This window comes from Rutilus rutilus (genome assembly GCF_951802725.1).
Source record: "Rutilus rutilus genome assembly, chromosome: 19".
NCBI lineage: Eukaryota > Metazoa > Chordata > Actinopteri > Cypriniformes > Leuciscidae > Rutilus > Rutilus rutilus.
In genome coordinates, this window is record NC_140232.1 from 17288128 (window position 1) to 17313954 (window position 25827).

The 25827-nt window shown below is 37.5% G+C and overlaps 1 protein-coding gene across 3 annotated transcripts in view; it reads left to right on the forward strand.

The window, feature by feature from the left end:
* The first annotated feature begins 409 nt into the window (after positions 1-409).
* The window catches only part of mvb12bb (multivesicular body subunit 12Bb), a 56817-nt gene continuing 31399 nt past the window's right edge, over positions 410-25827 (forward strand). The window contains exons 1-6 of one of the 3 annotated variants that reach the window (XM_084388477.1): positions 410-470; positions 5689-5804; positions 12151-12258; positions 15702-15798; positions 16944-17073; positions 18085-18192. In XM_084388477.1, coding sequence (XP_084244603.1) covers positions 5694-5804; positions 12151-12258; positions 15702-15798; positions 16944-17073; positions 18085-18192 — 554 coding nt within the window. In that variant the 5' untranslated portion in view covers positions 410-470; positions 5689-5693. Of the gene's footprint in view, positions 480-4816; positions 4839-5688; positions 5805-12150; positions 12259-15701; positions 15799-16943; positions 17074-18084; positions 18193-25827 lie in introns of those variants that run through there. The other 2 variants (XM_084388478.1, XM_084388479.1) reach the window with 2 other exon arrangements.

A 25827-nucleotide genomic window follows, 5' to 3' on the forward strand; every position in this document is an offset into this window, starting at 1 on the left:
GCTATTTTATACTATAATATGCACATCACACACATTGCATGTTACCTTAATTACAGTAGGACTAGCAATAACAATAAGATGATACAGGAAATAATTTTCAGAATTATTATTTTTATTATTTTATCTGATAAACCTCTTCATTACACATATTACACAGTATGTGTGTTTGCTTGCTTTTGTCTTGACCGTTCATTTCATACCAGAACAATATCAGACTTAATGTGTATATATTAACAGACTTCTTATTATATATATAATTTCAAAAACATTGTAAGTTTCCATCTCGGGACCGAGGCGGTTATTAATTTAAAAGACGTTTATTTTAGGTAAGAAATATAGTCTACAACAGGTGTCACTCTTGATCTTTGTATCCACAGACCTAGTTAATAATTTGTCACATCGATGACTAATTGCGGAAGTGAAAAGGACAATCTCAGTATAGCATAGGCATCTGTATTTGGTTCCCTCAGGTAAGCAATGTACGAATTCAAAGCTTAATCCTTCAACTTGCTTAAATCGCGTGCGGATATAAAGACGCAACTAATCTTTAAATAACTTGTGTTGACAGTACGCTGTGACAGTGAACGCTGAATGAATAGTTTTAATCACTGTTTAACTAACTGGACTTACTGTTTATAACTCTGTAGTGTAGGCCTACAACATTTTATATAGGCTGACTCTTATTGATGAAAATCTTTGAAAACGTTATAAAATATTATAATAATATTCCTGCTTTAGTAACAGTAGCCTAGTATGTTAGCCCATTTCGTTAGATAATGGCCTTTTAAAAAGAAAAAGGCCTAAGAAAAAACCTAGAGAAGTGAGATAAATCTCTGTTCTCTCATTGGTCACAAATGTGACCACTGATATTTTTATATGTATTATGGTGATTTGATTATGATTTCTGTGATACAGTGATCTTGATGCATTAATGGTTTAGGCTATATAGTTTTTAAATAGCATGTGCACGAAATATGGTAGATGGAGGCCTGTCTATGACATGACCTTTTTGGAGCGTTGATACAAACAGGTAAACTGGAATTTTTTTTATTTATTCATAACTGACTTCTCTGTGTACATCTGTTTTTGACTCAAAAGTACATTTTGGTTGCTAATGCTTCAGTAATAATGCTGTCAGGTAAATAGTGTGAAGTTGTTATTGTTATTCGTCCTATCTTAATAATTTATGTAAAAATGAAATGTTCGTAAGTAGGTAGATTTCGCGATGGCCATTGTTCATTCTGTTTTATGACAGGCAGTGGCTTAATGCTGTTCTCAAATGTGTGGTTTGTTGCTTTCACTAATTCCCCTTCATCTGTTGCAATGCAAGCTGGATCCGCTCCATTCTCTTTGATCTTTAACATAAAGACACTATAAGATGAGTGTGCATCATTAGTGCCACAGAAAGTCGCCCTTAGTCTCGACAGCCTGGGCTCCATTTTTCAATTAAAGTTGCTTTACAATCAAATAGCCCAGCACAGTTAGGAAAAGGCTGCATTGATTAGTGTACAAATTAACACAAGAAAGAAATCATTCTCCCTCCATAAGCTAATTTGCCGTCCTCGGTTCTCCTTAATAAGTCCCTCCGACAGACTTTTTATATACAGACCCTCCACTGCCTCAGTAAATCCTGTAGATTTAATAACCATAATTGCAATAAATTCGGTAAACATTTAGATTGAATGCAATAACTGTGTCATTTACTCCAGTAGGTTGCTTTAAACGTAATTTAATAAAAGGGCAAAGGACCCTCCACATAGGCTAGTACACTAATCCTTGGTGATCCATGCGTACACATTAGGCTGAAGCATCTTGGGACGAAAATAGACAACGATTGATCTAGATTTCCTAGAAAATATCTGATCGCCATGGCTTGTTGTTTAGAGAGACTTCACTTGGTGGAGCCTAATTATGTTTGTATTGCTACTCCATCTCAGGTCATTTATGTTGGGTCCACTGGGTATTAACGTAGGCCTATTATCATTCAAAGCCTTAAAGGTGTACCACAACATTTATCTATTTAGTTCTTAGTCTTAGAGATGAGTTAAGACAGTTACCAGTTACGCCATGTTTGTGTGTGGATTTTTAACACAAAAAACCCCTTCGTATTGTATGTAAACCATCCGCAATGCAGTTTAACCAGATGTTGAATGGACTTAAAGTAGTAGTTTACCCCAAAAATAATTTACTCACCCTTATGTTGTTCCAAACCTGATTGACTTTGTTCTGTGTAACACAAATATACAATTTTTTAAATTAAACAAGGTCCAAAAAAATTGGACCCCATTGACTTTCATTGTATGGGATAAACATGCTTTCATTTTGTGTTGCATAGAAGTAATTGAGTGAATGATGATGTAAAATGCCTTTACATAGCATTTACTGTAAATAAAGTCTATTTTTTAGGGCAAACATGCCCTTTCTATGTAAATTAGCACATTATAATGCAGTGCAGACAAGCACATTTCTGCCATTTAAAAAAAAGCTGTTTTAGGTATTCTTATTTTGTGGATGCATTTGGACACTTACCTGATTTGTGTAATTCTTTTAGTGAACAGACAGTGTGTGCAAAATGCAAATAAATAAAATTGTCAGCGGCCACAATTAATTCTTAGTAAATTCCCACCATAATGTATTAAGCTTTTTAGATAAATGTCCTAATGCTTTTGCATATCCAAAATAAATCATTTTAAACAGCATTCTGTAATGCTTTAAGATCTCAATAAATGTACAAGACAACACTGAATAGAGAAGTGGCCATAACTATTGCAAGCACTACCTCATTTCCAAAGATTTGCTGGTGGCATTTACGCAGTGAAAAGTTTACTCCCACTCTTTAATACGAGAATGAAGATCCCTCATCTTTATGAACAACTGCCACTAAAACCATTTCATCTGAAACAGTTCAGAACATAATGTCAGCCCACTCCATATATCTGGAGCTCATTACAGGGGAAAAAAGGTTTGCAGTAATTAATTACCCTGCTAATTGGGCCCTCAGCAGTATTATTGTCTGTGTCTGCTCTGCTTATTTAGTGTACAAACGAGACCGGCTGCATGATTGTTTTCTCTGGTTTAGGAGACTCAAACGCCTAGCAATCAGCGCAATGACTATCATTCAGCTTACTGACACTGAGAGTTCAGTCCGGTACTGAAAAGCCTTCATCAGAGAGTTTATTTTGATATATTTATATCTCTTGCTTTGTCTTTGTTTCCACCTGTGCATATGTGTGTGGGTCTGTGTTCTTGTGTTTTTGTCTGCCAAATCTATTTTAAATACTGGAAAGCACATATACTTGAGAAATCTGTCTTTACATTAGAAAGGAGGGAAACAAATGAAACCAGTGCTACCCGACTAGAGAAAACAGAAAAAATGCTGTTGTATTCCCTTTTGCCAAATAGGCATGAAAAGGGCATGTTGCCATCCAAGGCCACTCCCACCAGTCTGCTATGGATACGCTTACCAGAGTCAAATACCGACTTGCTTTTGTAGGAAATACTTCTTAGCACACTTTTAGTCATAATGGTGTCGACATTTATTGTTCCCAGGTGCAAAAATTCAAAGAGTAAACGTTTAGCGGCCGGGAGTCAGTTATTTCCGGTTTCCAGTGTATCCAATCGCTATAGGCAGTGGCTAAAGCCTGCAAAGAATCGTAAATACGGAGAGAACGCCACGATGGAAAATCGGTTGTAGTCAATATTTTAAACTGGATGACCATGAACGCAGTGTTTTAGGTGAAATGGAGAAACTGCCATTCTGTCAGTTATGCCCAACCCCCCGAAGCAAAATGACGTTGCGTACTGGTATGAAATCTATTGCCGTAGTGTTCCATTTTTAAAGGGATACTCCACTTTTTTCAGAAATAAGCTCATTTTACATCTCCCCCAGAGTTAAACAGATGAGTTTTACCGTTTTAGAATCCATTCAGCCGAACTCCGGGTCTGACGGTACCACTTTTAGCATAGCTTAGCACAGATCATTGATTCTGATGAGTCCAGTAGCATTTCTTTCAAAATGACCAAAGAGTTTCAATATTTTTCCTATTTAAAACTTGACTCTTCTGTAGTTAAACCGTGTACTAAGATCGACGGAAAATGAAAAGTTGCGATTTTCTAAGCCTATATGGCTAGGAACTACTCTCATTCCGGCGTAATAATCAAGGAACTGTGTGTCTGTACCATGAGTGCAGCAGGCGTAATGATATGACGCAGCGCTTGAAAATAGTCCCCAGCTCGGTAACTTCTTCCAACGTGACCGGGACTAAGTTTGTCTAACCTATTAGACCTATTTTCAGGCGCTGCGTCATATCATTACGCCTGCTGCACTCATGGTACAGCCGCACAGTTCCTTGATTATTACGCCGGAATGAGAGTAGTTCCTAGTCATATAGGCTTAGAAAATCGCAACTTTTCATTTTCCGTCGATCTTAGTACACGGTTTAACTACAGAAGAGTCAAGTTTTAAATAGGAAAAATATTGAAACTCTTTGGTCATTTTGAAAGAAATGCTACTGGACTCATCAGAATCAATGATCTGTGCTAAGCTATGCTAAAAGTGGTACCGTCAGACCCGGAGTTCGGCTGAATGGATTCTAAAACGGTAAAACTCAACTGTTTAACTCTGGGGGAGATGTAAAATGAGCATATTTCCGAAAAAAGTGGAGTATCCCTTTAAAGCAACACTAAGGAACTTTTCCTCTTCGGTCGCCCTACAGGTTGGAAGCGGAATTGTCCATTACCGCTGTCGTAAATAATTTCGCCGCCCGCAGCCTACTGTCGCACGCACACTTGCTGTTTATCTAGCACCGGCTTTGGAATGAACGATGTCCACTGACAAGGTAGAGTATTTTGCATGATTTCATGAAAGTATGATGTATTGCGACATCAGAAACGAAGGAAAACTAAATAATGACTATTGTAACGCTTGACGTAAAGCAAGTCAAATTTGTAGTGTTCTTATGTCTCATTCGAACTACAGAAACACGACCCGGTTTGGCAAACTTGGTGTGGTTATAGCAGATATAGGGCTGCAAAGCGAATCCAGAAGCGCCTTTCATCCTGTTACGACTTGATAAAGCACTGATACGATTTTGGAAACATTATTTTAAAGTAAAAAATTTTCCTTAGTGTTGCTTTAACATAATTCTGTTTAAAGAGTAGAGAGAGTACGATAATTCTTTTTAGTTATAAGCATACCCTTACTCTGTTAATAACCCTCTTCCGATCCTACTGTCCATCGGTGGAGATACACAAATATGGAAGCATAATCTGTAGTTTTCACAAAAGCCCGAAGTTGTCAAAAGTCTGCCAGATGATGCTTTGCATCATCCAGAGGACTTTTTGCAAATAAACGTAAATATTTTGGTCCATGTAACACAGAGAACAAGCAAACATTGTTAATTTAGCCCACATATACTACCGACATTGTAACTTTACAAAGCGGGTTGAAAATCGGCAAAGTTACACTTTAAGTCTTTATAGATCCTCCCATGTTAATAAATGTACACCTTGTCAACAGCTCTGAAGTGTTTTGCAGTCTCTCTGTATTTTAGTTTATTTTTAGTTTAAGTCTTTATTTATGCCCAGCACTGTGTGTTAGTGGGATGTGTGAGAAGTTTAGTTTTGCTCTAAAAATAAACTATTGTAACTAACTATTGTAAGTGTATGTGTTTTATTTCTCTCTCGCAGCAAGCATGGCAGATCTTCCGGAAATCCCTGGTGCTAAAACAGAGCTACAGCCTGAAGCCATCTCTGATATCGGTGTGCTGGCATCCAAGAAAGAACCTCCAGCAGACTACTATATTGTAAGTTTGCAGTTGCTAAAAATATACAGTATGTGATTTGGACCTTACAATCTATAAATAAGAATATAATAAGCAGTCATTCATTAAATTTAAATTTAGTTAAAATAACACAAAAAAAATAATGACACAAACTTGTAAAGAATAATCAATGTAACCTAAACATCTATGGAAGCTTGAATTAAAAAATGTTAGAGTTTAGACCTCGCAATTCTAACTTTTCAGTTAGAATTGCAAGATAAAAAGTTGCAATTACCTTTTTTATTTTTTATTCAGTGGCAGGAAGCTTCCATTAAAATCCAATAACAGAACTGAAAATAATAAGAAATGTAATTATTTAAATAAAATATAATCAAATGTAATCTGTCATGCAGGGACATCTGGGAATGTCCTTTTACTGTTTGTTTTTACTGTATATTTTAAATATCACCATATTTTACTTGTTTTACCAATACTGTACTGTTAAAGTATATTTAATTGTCTTGTTAAAGGGTTAGTTCACCCAAAAATGAAAATTCTGTCAGTAATTACTCACCCTCATGTTGTTCCAACCCCGTAAGACCTTCGTTCATCTTCGGAACACAAATTAAGATATTTTTGATTAAATCCGATAGCTGGATCACTCCTCCATAGGCTTCTAAGACACTATAACTTGCTGGCCCAGAAAATGTATTAAAGACATCATTAATATAGTCCAAGTGACTCCAGTGGCTCAATCTTAAGTTTATAAAGCGACGAGAATACTTTTTGTGCGCAAAAACAAACAAAGATAACGACTTTATTCCACTTTTCATTTCCTTCTCTCTGGGCCTCGAGTCTTTTCACGTAGTGTTTAAGCGTAGCGCGTCTGTGTTGCACGTCACCACGTAGGCTCACTATTGGGCGACGCTGGTCATGTGTGTGATACGTGGTGACGTGCAACACAGACGCGCTACGCTTAAGTGCCAATAATGAGCGTCTTTACACAGACAGTTTAATGTTGCTCAGAGGTGGCATAATTGCATTTCCACAGAAATTTTAGCTGCATGCATATTGTTATACAAGGGGCTTAAGTGGGTCAGAGCAAACATCATTTAGTCTGGCTTTTGTGCTGTATTGTGTCTTTACACAGAATAATAAACGAAAATAACAATACAATAAACTATAACAATCAGCTTAACTCTTTCCCTGCCAGGGTTTTTATTAAAGAGTTGCCAGCAGGTAACAGCATTTTTGATATTCACAAAATGTTCATGGCCCCCAGAATCTTTTGTTGTATGAATAGCTGAACATGCAGTATGTCAAAAGAAAGAAAGAGCCTCTGCTTTAAAATAAAGTTTTATTCTAGCTTCATGCATTCTTTTTTATTAACACCTGAATATGGGTAAGTAAAAAAAAAAAAGCTAAATTTTTAGCAAAAAGCTGAAAAAATCATGTTTTTTCAAAGGCTATGTCTGGATGGGATTCAGAAAGATATTCAAAACATAGATGCCGTATAGATCGAGTCGATCAACACCCTAAAGCTTCACAGTCCTATAGCTCGTCCTGGGTCATCACTGTCTCATATTCCTTCAATGGCAGGGAAAGAGTTAAGGTACGGTAGCTACAAGTATTATGCAGTTAAATGACAAAACAACTAATATCATACATGAGATTAGTATGGGGTGAGACTAAATTAAGCGCGATCTGCTGTGATGTCACTATCATGTTGCATTGTGGTCTATGGATCTTCCTGAAGTGTACATGAGTAGACTGGCTCCCTCTGTTAAAATCGAGGGGTCAAGGGTCTGTCCAAATAAACTTCACTTGCCCACTTGGCGAAGTTGAACGCACTTCAAAATGGCGGTGGGGATTCCCCTGAGGGGAATAGCTTAGGGAAGTTTGCGAGTAAATGCCTAAAAGTGGACTTAAATGCAGCCAAGTATTGTCATGGATTATTTTGTTTGATTAAGTCTAGTGTATCTGTTTAGTTGTTATCTGTGACTGGTTATCATTTGTTTGTCATGCCATCTAGTTTGTTCTCAGTTTACTCAAGCCCTCAGGTTTCTCTTATCCTATATCAGGCATTGTTCTGTTTTGTCAGGTATTAATTGGTAAGTTCTTTTTTTGTGGTTAATATCTTTTTTTAGGTTGTTCTGGGTGGTTCTTCATAAATAAATCTGCATTTGGATTCAGTTTTCAACTTGCTAGAGCCTTATTATACAGTATACAAGTTGTTTTATTTACTTCCCTTCCCCGAAGGCACAAACATTATTTATTGACATGGTTTGGTTTGGTTTTTCGGCTCTTCCTCTGGCTGGCTCTGAGCCGTGAATCCTTCGGCCTATATCCTGAGGATAGATTTTAACAACTCTTTCAGATGAGGCCTCCAACAGAGCTTGGCACCAGTGCCCTGTGTTTGTTTAGGACTCAGATGGCACTGACACAAGAGTGGCTGGTTCTCCAGCGCTTCTGCAACTCTCAGCAATCCCAGAGCGCTGAGAGGAGAAACTGGGACAACGGTATCAATGGCCTCTAGGAAAATGTTTTGTATGTGTGTGTGTGTGTATCTGTTGTGTATGTGGGTGTGTCTCAAAAAGACTGAGAAAAGAACCAGGGAGGAAAGAGAGAGGGGAAGTTTTGTGAATAAAACAAAGCACAAAGCAAACACTGTATAAAACAAGACTGCGTTAAGCTTACGGGCAGCTAGAGTTCTTCCTCTCTGCTTTCCTCTACTCCCTCCGTTTTCTTTCTTCTCTCTCTCTCACTTCCCGCCCCACCCACCAGTCCCCAACTGTTGCCGTCTCTGGCGGGTTGTCTGTGGGTTGGCATGGTGCTGGGGTTCTGCCCACTGGCGCTGAGGATCCGGTGTACGCCACATGGCATCAACGTGTTCTCAGAGGCCCTGTTCCGCTTGGCCTTTCCCTCCATCACACGCAGCAGGATGCAACTGTTTCACTTTGTTCGCACAAACAAACACATTTATTTATTAACAACCTTTACACAACAAAATATATATGCAAATTGAAATATTTGATGTTTAATAGCTAATTATCTTAAACTCTAAATATCAGCCTTCATTTATTTATTATGTATTTTATTAACAAACTTTAAAAAAAAAAAGATCATTTGAAATTATCAGCTTCTGTCAATGCATCTTACTTTGTTTGCACAACGAACATGTTTATTTATTAAAAAATGTTATGCAACCAAAGATAAAAGAAACTTAAACGGTTTGTTTGTTTTTAGCTGCTAGTTTTAGCAAGTGTTCTGAAGTTGTACTCTGATTATCAACAGCTTCAAACAGCACTTATTTGTCTCGCTTTGTTCGCAAAAACAAACGTAACCTTTTTTTTACAACCAAATATGAACAAAAGCAGATTTTTCAGTAGCTAGTTTTAGCAAGTGTTTGAACTTTTGACCCGTCTAACAGTACTTGAGTATCCAGCAGACTGCAACTATTTCACTTTGTTTGTGCAAACAAGCATGTTTATTTATTAACAACCTTAAAGGGCACCTATTATGCCCCTTTTTACAAGATGTAAAATAAGTCTCTGATTGTGTAAGTCTCTGAGTGTGTATGCGAAGTTTTAACTGAAAATATTTTTGACAGCATGTTAAAATGGACACTTTTTGGGGGTAACGAAAAACGCACTGTTTTTGTGTGTGTCCCTTTAAATGCAAATGAGCTGCTGCTCCCGGCACAGAGGGCGGAGCTTCAAGAGCTCGCCCTTCAGTCAAGATCTCACGGAAACTCTCAGTTACATTAGCAGTGTTCAGTTCGAACCGGAGTCGAACAATGATGCCAACATAGCCAGAGAATATATCCTGCATGGGTAAAGTTTAGTTTAATTACGGTTATAACTTATTTTTCATCTTGCTTTTATCCATTATTAGTACAAGCTTGTTATAGTAGACCGCGTCTGAATGATGGCCAAAACTTTACTGATGAGTTTTATGAAGTTTATTGTACTTCACACAAAAGGTGAAGCATTTGTTTTAGTCCAGAAAATCACCGTAAGAGCTGAATAAACACAGTATAAGTTGTGCGCATTAAAGTCCTATTCATAAACTCTCTCTCTCCCTTGCATTATCATCAACATACACAGCGAATTACACAAAAACACTCGTTACAACTAACGGTAAACTTACAAACCTTTTCAGTTGGTGCTAATTAAACTGGTAAACTTTATATCCGTAAAACAACTCTGATGAACTGTAATAAAGTGCGCGCTGTCCCTTTCATTACTGCCGTGACCAGCTCCTGCGTCGAATCAATGGCGGACTGTGTACAGCTCACTCAGGGCGGGTCTATGCTAATACGGCAGTGTCAGTCAACAGTCGTGGGCGGGGCTTGTGCAAAAAATACGTCACATTGACCAGAATCTGAAAACGGCTTCTTCTGAGACACTGCTTATGATTTATGGGTTTTAAAAAAAAGCACTGGGTGGATTTTTATCATTATAGGGTTATGGTTATTGTGTTATTACAAACTGTGTACGCACAGAACAGAGGGGCGGGGTGAGCAAAGCTCATTATTATTTAAAGACACATACACTTAAATGGCGTGCTGAAAACAGAGCTGTTTTTGACCAGGTAAAATTTGTGTTTTCTTACAATACTAATGAGAATTTTTTATTAAAGTGTACAAACTTTTCATTTAGACCCTAAAGAATTATAATAACTTGTACAAAAATGGCATTATATGACCTCTTTAAGCGTCTTTAGATTGTGTTTAAATTTTTGTCAAAAAAAAAATCTGAGAAGTAGAGATGTCTGCCTCCCTCTGCTAGTCTCAATGCTTAGCAACTGTTTCCACATTCAGGCTGCGTTGCCTGCCCCGGCTGCACGGTGGCATACTGACTCCTTTGGTGCCTGGTTCCTCCCTGTTTGACTTTGGGCTTCACAGCTCCAGCTCTTTGTTTACGCTGTCAGGAGGAGCGGGGCACTGACCTGGAAAAAGTGTCCAGGACGGGTTGTCTTGTAAAGGGGGGAGGGAGACGGGAAGGAGAGGAGGATATTGTGGTTGATGTATAGACTCCTCCTGAGAGCTTTGGTCCTTGCCAATGTCTGCGGATGCTGTAGCCCCACCACACTCTTGCTGTCTCTGTCCACCAGTCTGTCTGTTTTCCTGAGAGCATAATGTATGCCTGTCAAGACCTCACATAAGATCACTTTAGTTCACTTTAAAGTTGAATTAAAGTTAAAGGTAGCAAACAGCATGCAAAATTGTACTTTCTTAAATTCTAATTCAAAATAACTTGTATAGTTGTTGTAAATGTATTTTTTTTTAAATAATACAATTGATTTTTCAGTATAAATAACCCATAAACATGTTATCATACACAACATATTTTCAAACATTAATTTACGTCACCCAGTGTTTCTAGAAATACCTCATATCATATGAGGTATTTCTAGAAACATTGGGTGACGTTAATTAATATTTGAAATGCCATCTATAGAATTATGATTTCATTTATATACCCATTAAAAGTTTCAGTATAATACAACTACTATAAAATATATGCTACTCGAGTGAAGCAAAAAGGCAGAGATAACAAATAGCATGATGATGTCTAATGTTACCCCCCCCCCCCCCCCCCCTCCTGTTTTTAAAATCTTCACTTACATGTTTATGCTAATATTCCTTGTAATGGAATTATAATATAATATAATATAATATAATATAATATAATATAATATAATATAATATAATATAATATAATATAATATAATATAATAAATTAGTTTTCTGAAAACAATGTGGTGGACATTTAGTGGTTTTGATGGCTGTTGATTTGACAGTATTTGACTTATACTGTCCAATAAAAGTAATAAAATTACATATAAAACAGGGTACTTACAAAAATGTGAAATGCATTCTAAAATTTCAATTATATTCCACATATCACAATTAGTTGGACACATTAACTTGTGTCTTGTGATTGTTGAATTTCATTGAATTGCAATCTAGTAAATTCCACTTCCTGTCATTGCAGTTCTAATTCAACATCCTTTGGCAAATTCCTAAATCGTGACTGCCATTATTTTACTGTATTTCAGAAAAGCAGCTGATTGATCTCTGAAGAGCACAATGAAATCGCATTTAGCTTGTTCAAAGGCCTTCTTTGTGAGGTCTTGTCTCATCCTTGTTGTCCCATGGGGGGTTGATGGTATTTTTACCCTTTTTAGGGGGCTGAGGATTCTTCTGCACTTGCGTAGGGCTCTAATGAGATGAAGTGAGAGCTCTAGCAAGCTTTAATTAAGCCAAGTAGGCGCATAGCAGGGCAAAAAAAAAAAAAGGAAACATGCACATCGTCCATACATTAATTTGATCTCACCTCAATGCATTCTCCTCTCTGTGTATTTTTTTTTTTTTTTCACGTAGGTTGCACAAACAACAGATGGCTTCGACGCCAACCTGTGGAAGGACAGCATATTCAAATCCAAGGTCACACGCTATCTCTGCTTCACCCGAGCTGCCACATCCAAAAATGTAAGTGAAAACGTGTAAGTTTTAGCATCATTGCAAGTTTTTCTTCACACGCCGTCATGAAGTGCGTTTGCTCCGTTCGCTTCAGTCCATCCCTCATTAGGGTTCTGCTTAGATCTTTGATCACAAATTCCTTCAAAATATGTTCTGTCCTTTAAAGTGAAGTATCTAAACCGAATGCAAATACTTCTCTGCGTTTAGAATGGTTTGAAGTCCCAACATGGTTGCATTTGAAAATTTGTTGATGATCTCCAGTTCTCCCGAAGGAATTTGGTTTATGATTATTCATAAACGCAACTCTCCACGTTAGTAGTTTACGATTCATTTGGCTCAATTAACCTGGTCCCTATAGACAGTTTGAATACCTCCCAGCCATTCATCAAAGATGGAAAAAGCATCCAAAAAATGTCAAACTTTTGGTTATGGGGATTCTTGCTTATGAAATATGACACATCAAACAGCCATCCAATATGCTTGCTAAAGGAGCACCTATTTTAAAATATTCCTCTGTGAATTGGAACTATTTGAACATTTCCCTCCTATTCGGCTGAGCTAAATTGAGAATGAGCGTCTTTTTATGTGCAGGTATCTGTCTCGAAAGTGAAACAGGTGGCCCAGTCATGCTGTTTAGGTTATCGGTCTTCATTTAAGCTGAACAATGGAAAGTTGAGATGTCCTACCTTTATTGTTCCTCCATTTGCTGTGTAAGCGAAGGCAACACATAGCATGTCTTTTTAGAAAACATTCTATACTTTATCTCTGTCTTGGATTGAAATCCCTCAAAATTATGTATTTATTTATTTATTGAAAGAAACTCACCTTGTGTTCATAATTGGATTTAACCTGCTGATAGGTTTGCTTGTAGCGTTTGTTAGGATGACAAAAATAGGCTGTGGCTAATAAGCTTGTTTTGGTGGGTCATTGTTATTCAGTGTTGCATCTCACCAGTGCATCTGCTTTTTCCTTTAATACGTGCTGTTGCCACAAAATGCCTTTCACTGATTAATGTATGAATATTGTTTAAATGTTTTAATTTAAGCCTATATACATATATATATGAAGACTTCAAATGCTAAAGCCTCTAAGTGCCATCTGAAATCTTCTTCTAAAATGAGTATTTTTATCAAGCACATATATTTAAGTTCAGTAATTTCACTTTAATGACAATTAATAGGTAATTTTCATTGCCATTAAAGTGAAATAAGTGAACATAAACATACAAGCTTGATATTTTGCATCTGAAGTCTTCATATACAGGTGCTGGTCATAAAATTAGAATATCATCAAAAAGTTGATTTATTTCAAGAATTCAACTTACCAGGTGAAACTAATATATTATATAGACTCATTACATGCAAAGTGAGATATTTCAAGCCTTTATTTGTTATAATTTTGATGATTATGGCTTACAGCTTATGAAACCCACAAAATCAAAATCCCAGAATTAGAATATTACATGAAATCACACAGTAATTACACAGTGATACCATGGTCATTGAACCAGGTTTTGGTTCTTTTGGCAGTGTGGGCAGGTGCAAATCCTGCTGGAAAATGAAGGAAGCATGAAGTGCTCTGAAAATGTCCTGGTAGACGGCTGCGTTGACTCTGGATTTAATAAAGCACAGTGGACCAAAGTCCTTTTTTATGATGAGAGCAAATTTTGCATCTCATTTGGAAACCAAGGTCCCAGAGTCTGGAGGAAGAATGGAGAGGCGCACAATCCACGATGCTTGAAGTCCAGTGTGAAGTTTCCACAGTCTGTGTTGGTCATCGGCTGGTGTTGGTCCACTGTGCTGTCCACTCAACGCAGCCGTCTACCAGGACATTTTCAGAGCACTTCATGCTTCCTTCAGCAGACAAGCTTTATGGAGATGCTGACTTCATTTTCCAGCAGGATTTGCACCTGCCCACACTGCCAAAATAACCAAAACCTGGTTCAATAACCATGGTATTACTGTGTAATTACTGTGTGATTTCATGTAATATTCAAATTTTCTGGGATTTTGATTTCATGGGTTTCATAAGCTGTAAGCCATAATCATCAAAATTATAACAAATAAAGGCTTGAAATATCTCACTTTGCATGTAATGAGTCTATATAATATATTAGTTTCACCTGTTAAGTTGAATTCTTGAAATAAATCAACTTTTTGATGATATTCTAATTTTATGACCAGCACCTGCAGACATGAGCATATATATATATATATATATAATATATGATATTAACATTTGACATTTGAAGAATGTGTCCCGACCATAGTGAAGCCGTAAACTCGTCTTAATACTGGGTGAAAACAGGGCAATTGTTTTAGCAAACTCGCATTCGTTTTGTGAAATCAAGTCCCGCCCTACTTTTTAAGGTGCTAAATTGTCATACATTGCCGGAAAACTACTGTACATCTTCTAAGATCCCTATTATGAGATTCAGAGATGACTTTGCTATCCACTGTGACTGGTTTACCTAGGACAATTCCTGCCTGTTGATCAAGTTAAATGAGAGCTGCAGTTTTAGTATGTAGCACATCAGTCCCCTCTGCCATCTCTCCAGCATGGAGTCTTAAAATGTGTGTCTGCACTGTTTTGAAGTCCCTGACGTTAATAAAACATGGCAGCGCCATCAACAAAGGCTATTTTGTCTGTCAGTCAAAGTGGCCCCCACTGTAATTGTCTATGACAAAAACAGATTCTACAGAATTAGCCAGTGAATTATGTGGTGGGAAGTAAACAGTTTGTGATTTATCATACTCAGGGTTGGAGGTAGATGGCCCTTTGTCAGGTCCTGATGGGAAAAATCTCTCCCGTGTCTTTTATTAAAAAAAAAAAAAGTGTTAAAAAAAAACATGCCTCATGCATAGTAATAGCATTCATCCATATTTGTACCCTCAAGTCAGAACTATGAATAAAAATGGTCTGTAGTGGTAATAACTGGCGGGTAACAATAGCGACGGCATCCAGAATGTCGGACTCATCACGTCATGCTACGCTAGCTGCACTCTTTCAGGGCTTTTGCTGGATTATTGCTATTTATTACTGCGAAAAATGGAACCATAATGAGTCCAGTCTGGGAAGGCTGAGGGAAAAAGTCATGCTTGAAAATGTCAACTAAACAGCTCCTGATTGTTTTCAAGTACTCCCTGTTCTGAAGCACAAGCAATTTGGCCTGCCACCGACTGGCCCTAGCGCTGGGCTGCCATGTCTGAAGATGATGGCTAGCACACAGGTGCTCGCATGCTTAAAAGAGGGCAGCGATTCAACAAAATTGTGTGTGCGTGTCTGCAAAATGCTACAGCGGCCTTTCATTGTAGGTACGAATCATGCATAATTGAAAGCCGCCCACTTTCAGACTTAATTTTAACCCTGCAAAGTGCTTTTATTGAACAGGCTCATTGTTATAATGGTTTAAACTCATATAATCATTATTATATCACTACATTTTATGGCAGAAGCAATTATGCAACGTGGTCGTGGACATGAAGTTGATTGACTTGAAGGACTGTTTGCCAGAGGGCTTCACTCCGATCCAGGACACCACGGATACCCGTAAGCAGTTTCCTTCAAAAATGTACTTTTTTTTTCTTTCTTTTTTTGCTTTCCTCCTCTCTCTCTCTCTCTCTCTCTCTCTCTCTCTCTCTCTCTCTCTCTTCTCTGTAGTCATCCTGAGGGAGCGCTTCTCCAGAGGTTGTGAATGTGAATGTTTCATGGGCTCAGGTTTAGCTTAATTTATGATAATGCGAGAGAGTAAAATAAACATTTTGCCCCGAAGGTAGGAGGAGAGGAGAACGATGAGTCATTGTTTATCTCTGCCAGAACCCAGCTTTTCTTTATGATGTGCTTATTTATTTATGTATTTATTTGTGCAGAGCGGGAGTGGATGGTGGTTATCTAATATTAATGAAATGCATTCCCTTGATGCTTTAGTGCTTTTTGAGTGCTATGTATTTCTCCCCTTCTCGTCTTCTCTCTTCTCCTCTCACCGCGCCTTTGAGAACGCCGCAATATTATTTTGGCATTGGGAGTGAGGGCAGCTTGTTTATTATTTTCATTATTATTGCATTTACACGGCCCTCGCCCCGGCGCCGCCTCAAAACGAATGGGATGGGCTCAGGAGTAATATGGCCGAGTCTGGTAGCAGGTTCTGGAGGAATGACTAAAAAGAAGATGGAATCTCATTGGGCACTGGTTTTAATGTGCCACTTTATTGTAGTAAAACCATGTTTAATAGATGCCTCAGCCACTATATTGCCATTTCACTCTCAGTCAAGCCCCTTATATCCTTCTTACACACTTGACACTGAAGATTCCCCTCTAGCTCCCAAAGACATTTTTATGCAATTATGATGGGCTTTCATATACTTATATGATGTTTTGAGGCTGAAGGCACATACACGTTGCATTTATAAGGTGTTCAAATATTAATGCATATTTAGCTAGTCTGTCTGAATAAACCTTTAGGAAATAGGTAGTTTATATATATATATAATATGTAGTTAGATTGTTGTGTCATTGTTCATAAGGCTTCCCAAGGACAAATAGGTCAGTCTTGTTTGCGTAATGTAGGTTTTAGTTATAAGTCTGTGTCTGTAAGTCACATTTGAACTCTAGTGTAAATGTAGTTAGACTGCTGATAAATGAAAGACATAATTAGGGCTGTTATGTTATGACTCTTATATCTCCTTCTCTCTCAGAGGAGCAGGCTTTGAAGAAGGAGAGGCTGTGTGTGAAGTCGGTCCCCAGGAACAGCACCGACACGGCTATATGCGATGTGGTTATACAGGGGAAATCAAAGCACAGCCTTGCTAATTATACATTTATAGGGTAAGATATCATATGTTTGGATAAATCGAGTGTTGGTCATATCACAAACATGACATGTTTTCTGAGAATTATTTGTGTGTGTTTGATTTAGATGTTTTGGTCACTATTCCCTCTGAGGGTAAAAAATTACCAAAGTAAATATCCTGGAGCCGTGTTTATTATGCAGTCTGAATCGTCATTTTTTTTAACCGAAGTGGTTTTAACTTTTATTTTTTGTTTCCTCTAGTGCCCCTCAGTGCCTGCGGCCTGCTTCGGGCATTATAGCATTATATCCAACAGCTTTTAAAGCCACCCCTGATATGTCTTACAAACGTTAGTATTTTAATCAGGAAAGGGAATTTTTGTAAATATTTCATTTTGAATACTGATAGATCTCAAAAACGAGTACTTGAGTACTTGGGGCGGGGTGTGGCGAAAATGAAAATATTTTAATTAAAACACTTATTTTCGAAAAAGAAGCATCTTAAAGGGATAGTTCACCCAAAAATGAAAATTCTGTCATCATTTACTCTCCCTCAAGTTGTTCCAAACCTGTATGAGTTTCTTTGTTCTGCTGAAGACAAAGGAAGATATTTGGAAGAATGTTTGTAACCAAACAGATCTCGGTCCCCATTGACTACCATAGTATATTTTTTTCCTACTATGGAAGTCAATGGGGACCGAGATCTGTTGATTACAAACATTCTTCCAAATATCTTCCTTAGTGTTCAGCAGAACAAAGAAACTCATACAGGTTTGGAACAACTTGAGGGAGAGCAAATGATGACAGAATTTTCATTTTTGGGTGAACTATCCCTTTAAAGGAATAGTTGCAAGAGGTGAAGCTGAAGAGTAAATGAACAGCAGTAAACTGAAGCCCGTTTTATGAAACATCCTATTTGAGTTTAATCCACAACATAAACTTAACATCTGCAGAAAAGGACCTAAATGCAAGTGAACTTGAACTAGGTTAAGTATCAACGCAACAAGTTAAATGTTCTTGATATTGAAACAAGCTGGGTTTGTCCACAGAGAGCTGAACAGTTTGGGGATTTGGTATCAGCTGGGAAAAGTCACTAAGTCGCAGGAGACGACGCACAAAACCTCCTCATCCTCTACAACCGCTCTTGATGTCGTCAGGTAAGAACACATATACTATAAAGCCTATTTTAATAGGATATTCCTTAACTCATGAGGAGAAATTATTCATTGTCATTGGGTCTCATCGGATGTGGGATATTCCAACAGTCTGTAAAATTAAGTTACTATGTATGTAGGAAGTTGTAAGTTCCACCTTTTCGAGTTGAACAGAATGCAGCACGAGATAACTGAGTGTGTTTCCATTGATAACCCGAAGTTCAGCTCTGACAAAAAAGCCACGAGGTGAAGAGAGACTGCCATGAGGCGAGCTCAGTCTGTTGTCTGCTCTGACTCACAACACAAACACACAGTCTGCCCAGCAGCCATGCACATAAACACACAGCCTGAAGGGAAGAAGACAGAGAGGGAGTGTGACTTTGTACCTCATCCAACTCAAACATGTCAATTATTTATGAGCAGGAAGTAGAGGGGTTTTTCCTCAGCAAATAGTAAATAAACAATCACTGTTCCCCTCCAATGGTTGGTAGGAGGGGGCATATGGATGGTGCCAACAGAAAGTTCCAGATTTAAGCATGCCAGAAGGCAATGAGGGTCCTGGCACTGCAGTTAGGGCCAGTGCACATAAAGCTTAGATGGAATTTTATTTCTGCAAACTTTAGCCACTTTATATTTCAATACCAGATCAGTGCTTGAGGATTTGATTTTTGTGTTTCCTACTTTGGAAGTTAAAGTCGTTGGTCAGTCAGTCGACAACTCATTATCTCTGTTCCAAAACCTAGTCATCTAACATCCTAACAACCATGGAATGGAAAGTGACTGATCTGGAACATAGACAGCAACTCTGTGCGCCACACAAATTGGACAGAGCAGCTGATTTCAATACATTTTGTTGTTAGCAGGTTGCTAAGCTCTCAGTGTGTGATACCAGTGAACATAAAACTATGCTTAATTAATGAACCATAAATACATAGCACAAATATTTGGTATTTATGAAACTCTTGATACTTTTCAGTATATTCAGTGTATTGTTCATAATAATCATCTCGTCTGCCATTTTTTAAATTTGTCTTTATTTGTATTTATCCTTAAAAAGCAGCATCATTTTGTACATCATTCCTTTCAAAATGCCTTTTAGTGCACTCAAATCTCCGGGGAAGTTTGTTGTACAAGGTGTGAAGTCATATTTGTGAAGTCAGTCAAATTACTTTGGGTAGAGCAAGATGGTGATGTACCTTTTCTACAAAACATACTTAAAAATGAAAAATAAAGAATGCATATCAGGTATGTTTTTGCTTTTTTATTATTCAATTATGAAAGTGCTTTAAACTTAATTCTAATGTATTCGATTGTAATCGTACAATACAATTGTATTTTGTACATGCAACTTGCAACATGCAGTTTTTATTGTTAATGAAAAATGCAACATATATTTCAACAAATTTACTGTCAAGACTTGTGCATCCATTGTGTCTAGAATGTTTTCTCACTGACATGCCTCTAACTTGACAAGTCAAAAAAACAAAGATAAATTAGAATTGCTTTCCAAACAATGACTCACACACATTATTTGCGTTGGTATTGACTGTGTAGTAATCTTGCTTGATTTTGGAATAGAAAATATGTCTTTCTACAAACTTCAGTGAACGAAACAGTGTATTGTCAGGTGAATGATCAAACACACACTTACCCAACAGTACTGGACAACATTTAAAGAACTTTATATTTTTCCTTCAGTTTTGTCCACTTCAAATTAAATATGGCGTTGAATCTGACTTGGGCCAATTCTCACATAAATTCTCTGTGATCATTGGTCGTTTTTATCCCGCGATGAGCATACGATTTTACAGTGGGGTCCACTTGATGTATTTTCTGAAGTTTTGCTCTTTGAACCTTTGCTCAAGACCGATCTCTGAAACCTACCGTGGTTTCGTGGCTTGAATAAAGCCCTTTGTGCTGTGTATTTTTTTTGGAAGGGCCAGCTATAAGGGAGAAGCGTTTGATGTCTCTGAGTCATCCTACATCCAGTCCCACACTTTTCACACACTTCCGTCTCACCCTGTTAATTCTTCACTCTTTTGAAGCCACTTTTCAAGTTGGAGAAGAATAAATTGTACCTCCAAGCGAGGATCCACGCCTCCCCACTCCGTTACCTGCTGTGATCACAGACTGTGCACTTTGGTGTTATTACATTTCATGCTCTTACTTCTGTGTGAATGTCCAACCGCAATATGTGAATCTGTGAAAAAGAACTTGGTTAAGAGGCGCAAGAGGTAACCAAGTGCTTTATTGAAGATGTTTTCCGACTAGCTTCCACTTGAGCTAAATGTATTTGCTAAAGAATAACACTTTTGTTGCTTTTAGTGCATGTCCATGAGCTTTGTGGTAATTTATTGTTCTTCTAAAAGTTTAAAACCACTCACTTCTGGCTAACAATAGAATGTAGCAATTCATGTTCAAGGCTGTGACACATGATGTTATGGTAAACTAAAACTATTAAGTATAATTTTCAATAATTGAATAAAAAGCTGAAATTGAATAAAATATAAATAGATGAAAAACTTAACCTTAACTTGAACGATAATTAGAAGTGGTGCCTTGGCAACTAACAGAAATAAAATTGCTAAAACTGAAATAAAAATAAAGCTAAACAGAAATATAAAAACAAATAACAGAAAATTAAATTTAAAATTAAAAAGGAAAATTAAATTATAAAATATAAAAGTTAGAGCTAATTCAAAATGTTAAAGGGGTCTTATTATGCCCTTTTACGAAGTCTTGATTTTGTTTTTGTGGTGTACTAGAAAATGCTTTCATGCTCGATTGTTCAAAAAACACATTCTTTTTTCATGTATTATACATTATTACAGCTCATCTCTCTCTAGTCTGGTTGAATGTGTTGTTCTTTTTTTTTTTCTTATACTGTAGATACAATATTATCCACCATTTAATGATATTTGTCAGAAAACTATGGTAATGCAAACAGTAATCGATCACAAAATCATGGATAATTTTCCTAATGGGCGGTAAACAGTCTTACAAAAGCAAGAGCTTACAAAAGCTAAAGTAAGCACTACATCAATACTGTAATGTTAGCAGGCTAGCGGAGGCAAAGCTTTGCCCTTCGTTTACATCATAGCTATCATAGCAAATACATAAAGCTTATAATTGGAACTGTTAATAGAAAACACAACTACAAATAATAAGACATGCTTACAAGTTGTGATCCATAAACAACAGATTGTCCCGACTAAAATGGGAATGGCTACGTCTTTCAAGAGAAGCTTTATGCGTATAGCCTGCATTGTACTCTCTTCTGAAAGCTGTTCTCCGTAAAATGTGCACAGACAAACGTTGAGGTTGTAATTCAGGTACAGTGTTAAAAATAAATGTTAACTTCTCTAAGTGTGTCAGCCTTAGAACAAACTCTTTCTCTTCTCTAAACTAAAGCATCCCAACATGGCCTCATCCCCTTTGTTGCGTGGGTTTCTGTAAATGCCGTTTGTTGAAGTCCTTAAAAAGTGATTTCTGTAAAAGAAAATATCTCCCTTTGCATTGAACTTTGAGCGTCGTAACTTTGCAGATGTTGTTTATGCTCAAACAGCAACATTACACACTAACTAAAGTTAAAAAAGTGAAAGTATAATCAAGGACCCCTTTAATAAATATTATTGAAGTAAATGATACCTTAGTAAGGTGTATTTTAAGATGTATTTTATCTAATTTGTAAAAAAAAAAAAAAAAAAAAGTGGATTTAATTTATTCAAATCAAAATGTTATATACTTATTTTCCCTCTGTGATGTAACCAAAAATGGTATTAAAGATATCAGAATATGTTGTCACAGAATGGCAAAATAGAGGCTTTAGAATAGGAAGCCTGCGTTCATGTCGCATTACAAGGTTTGATGCTGTTCTTGCCTCATTTCACACAAACTCTGCGGGCCCATCAATGTTTACTGTTTGTATGACTCTTTTAAGACGCCGTCAAATTTAAATGGCTTTTACAGTTATATGAAGGATGTTTTAAGCATAGTCAATAAGGAATAAATGTTTAATGACCCGCCCTTTAACTTTGGATGCTGGTGGTTCTGCAAATAAACCTTTTTGCCTCAGGCTACAAGGACACTAATCACTGTGTTTGCAGACTACTGAGTAAAAAGTTGTTCAAATCACAGTTTCCCTTTCTGCCTGTTTGAAATTTCAAAGCATTTCCATGAATCTTTTTTTTTTTTTTTTTTTTTTTTACTTTGTCTTGCTTATATTTATATTACTAATATTAATGCTTATGTGTACATTAAATGTTCAACATTTTATTTTTACTGACAGTCTTATGTTTTAGGTGTTAGCATTGCGCTGTGAATACTGTATCTGGCATCAAATTTCCTGGTGTCAAGTTTGTGACCCCCATTTCATTCAAACTAGGCCCGTTTAATCCAGTTCCAGAACCATAGATTTTGGGCTTGTTGTTCTTCAGGGTGAGCTCTTTAAAGTCTACAACAGATCTTCTTCTCCCCTCTTTGCTGCCATTTGTCGTCCTGATAAAACTGTCATCTCTCGCTCTGAAATCTGACCTCTAGATTGACAGAGAACATAAAGTTGCCTTGTGTTAATATTTCGGTTTCTCTTTTTCTTCATAGAATCAAGGTTTCAGGCATTTCTCTCTGAATGATAGGGCAATATACAGTAAGGCAGGGAAAGTTTTTATATCCAAAAGCCGAACAGTATAAATGTAAAGGTCAAGCATATTCCCCATTGTGAGCAGGAAGATTTTTTTTATGCCGTCCCATGATTCACTCCACTGATTCACTACTGGAGGTCAGTAAATATACGACCATATTGGCAACTTTGAAAGAACTTTAAAAACAAAAAATTACTTCAAAAAAGTTTGCAATCTAGATCAGGGATTTCACTTTAAAAAAATAAAAGACCACCCTGTTAACATATTGAATCAAATTAAGTATTGTATTTTAGGTCTATGTGGTCTGTAATAACAGGCGTTTAGTACCATATATTTGTATACATCACAGGATAACCTTAAAAGTTAACCATTTAATTTCTGTGATATTAGTACCACCAAACCAATTTTATTTTATTTTATTTATACATTTTATAAAAAAAAATATCAAGTAAATGTTGATTTTTTTTTTTTTTTTTGATAACTTGCGTATTGCCAAAATTACAGGAGTTAAAGTTGTGATCTCAAGAAAACAGCAAAGACAAAAATAAATAATAATGCAAAAAAATAATTCATGTACTCTACGCAGCGTAAGAGTTGCACTGATGGACGGGTGTCAATCTTTCCGCTCTTTGCTGGTTTCAGTGACCTCCGTGTCACCTACTCAACATCTGCACTCCAAACAATGGCTGATCTACCAGTTCTCAGGGAAGGCAGGGCTTGTACGAGATCTGTTGTGACACCATCCTCAAATGTGTTTTCCAGACACTTTTCTGTGTACCCTTTCCCGGAAAGCCCTAAAAAGCGTGCAAATTTCCATACACATCAAGTAAACTCAAACTGAGCAGTGCCACAAACAATAGAATCATCAGCAAAGATCTGTGGCTCTTTAGAGATTCTACACTCCCATATTCCGCTACGGAATTCTTCAAGATTCTTCCTTCTCCACACCTGACATGGAACTTTAAGTGGGGTAATGACAAGCGGGAAAGCCGCCACTGCAGAAAGCAGCTGTCTACAAGCCGTAGGTTGTGTGGGCTGCCTGCTCGGAGCGAGCGCTGAGGTGTTGTCATCGAGGATCTCGGATGAGTGTCAAAACACCGGCTTCCAGATTCCTCTCAGTTCGCACAGTATTATTTTTATATATAGTTTTTATCCCAGTCTTTGCCTCACCGAAGGCTTTGGCAAATTTGTCCACAGTATGACAGATGTTCTAGACGTCTCCTCCCCGAGACGGACTTGTGCTTCCGCTTCTACGTCGATGCCTTCTTGAGTTTCTCATCAGCCACCCGTGGAGATTCCAGCATGTGGGATTGGGCTTTTGATATTGAGATTACTCTGACTAATTGGCTCCTTTTACGTGCCTCTTGAAATTTTCCGGGTTGTAATTTTGCCTTGCCTGTAAATACTGTGGCAACTCTTTTGGTTCGTGCAACAGTTTTAAAGTACATGAAATTGTGTTCCGTTTCATCATTAGTGTTAGTGCGAGCACAATTTAGTCTTCTTTTAGTCTACCTACACCGCTCGTATGTGCCTGTCTCCTCTAATTTGTCCAGTCCTTCATCCCAAGTCAAGCCTCTTCCTCCTCCTACCAGGCATTGTGATATTCTTGAGCGCTTGTCTTTGTGTCCACTTGTCTTCCATTTGGCCTTATTAGGAATCAACCATCAACTGTCCTCTGAGTTTGTGCCTTGAGACCTTCGTCTGTCTTCGAACTCCTATCTTTCTTGGCCTCGTCATCATCCGTAGATCTAAGTGGAGCATGTTGAACATCTAAAATGTCTTAAGATACAGAATCCGTTTGAGGCTTTCTCCCTTTCTTTTTAACGCATGCTGTTGTGCACAAGCTAAATGTTGCAATTGTTTGCACCTTAATCCCAGTTCTGTTGTAATTCTGGGAGGTATTATGGTATATTTAGATATTCAAAATTGGGATTTGTGTCACTGTGGCTCTGATGGGTTTGAATGATGATTAATTGTACTCAAAACTCCAGTGGCCGACGTAATGCAAGCCTCGCGCTGCCGTTGATTATGTAGCCATGTTTATATTTTAAGAATTAGATGTGTAATTGATATGCCATATGCTACCCAAACACAATGTACCCTAAAATGTAAAAAGCAAAGAATTGGGATTGAGTATGGTTACACTGTTTGACAGCTCTGAAGATTGGAAAACGCTTGCTCCTGCAACTTATATTGATTCAAGCATATATTTTATTTCACTTTTTGAGAGGCGGCACAGAGACAAAAAGTTTTGGAGATGTTTTTCTGGGTGCCTGACACTGGCACAATATAAATACTGCATTTTAAACATACAAGATGTTAGATAATCTTAAAATGGTCACTCTTCTAAAGACCAACTCTTATCTCAATTTTGACCTTATCAAATCGGTGATGTTTTACGTCCAAATAGATTTGTGTGTCGTAAACAGGCTTTTCACTGAATATATCTCATTTCCATTTTCTGTATCGCTCGGTATTATTCGCTATTGTTTTGGCTTGCTCCAGTGACTGGGGTAGTTGAGGCCAGTTTCGACGAAAGAGCATCCGGACCATCTCCTTTCAGTTTATGGCTGTTTGTGAAATGTCTGGATGCGCGTAGAGCCATGTCCCCGGCTTTCTCTCCCCCCTGCGTTCGAGTCAACCTTTGCAAACGAAGGGAAGTCTTCATTAAATGTGGCAATCGGTTCCACAAGATTGATGCCAACCTTTTAAAAATTCACCATTGGGCCGAATTGAACACGGGCAAATGCTGATGCAGATGAACAGGGAGAAGTCGGCCCCATCGAGAGAAATAAATCTGAGTTGCAGGCTTCAGTTCATAAATACCACAGGCTGTCAGGAAGCATGTTTTATTGCCTCTGATAGAAATTACTGCATTTATTTATCTCATCACACCTGATAGAAATGCAGAGTAGCCACTCAGGACAGACCTGTCTTCAGTTTACTCATGAGCTGACCCACAATTACCATTCATTTATTCGGATGAATATGTACAGTT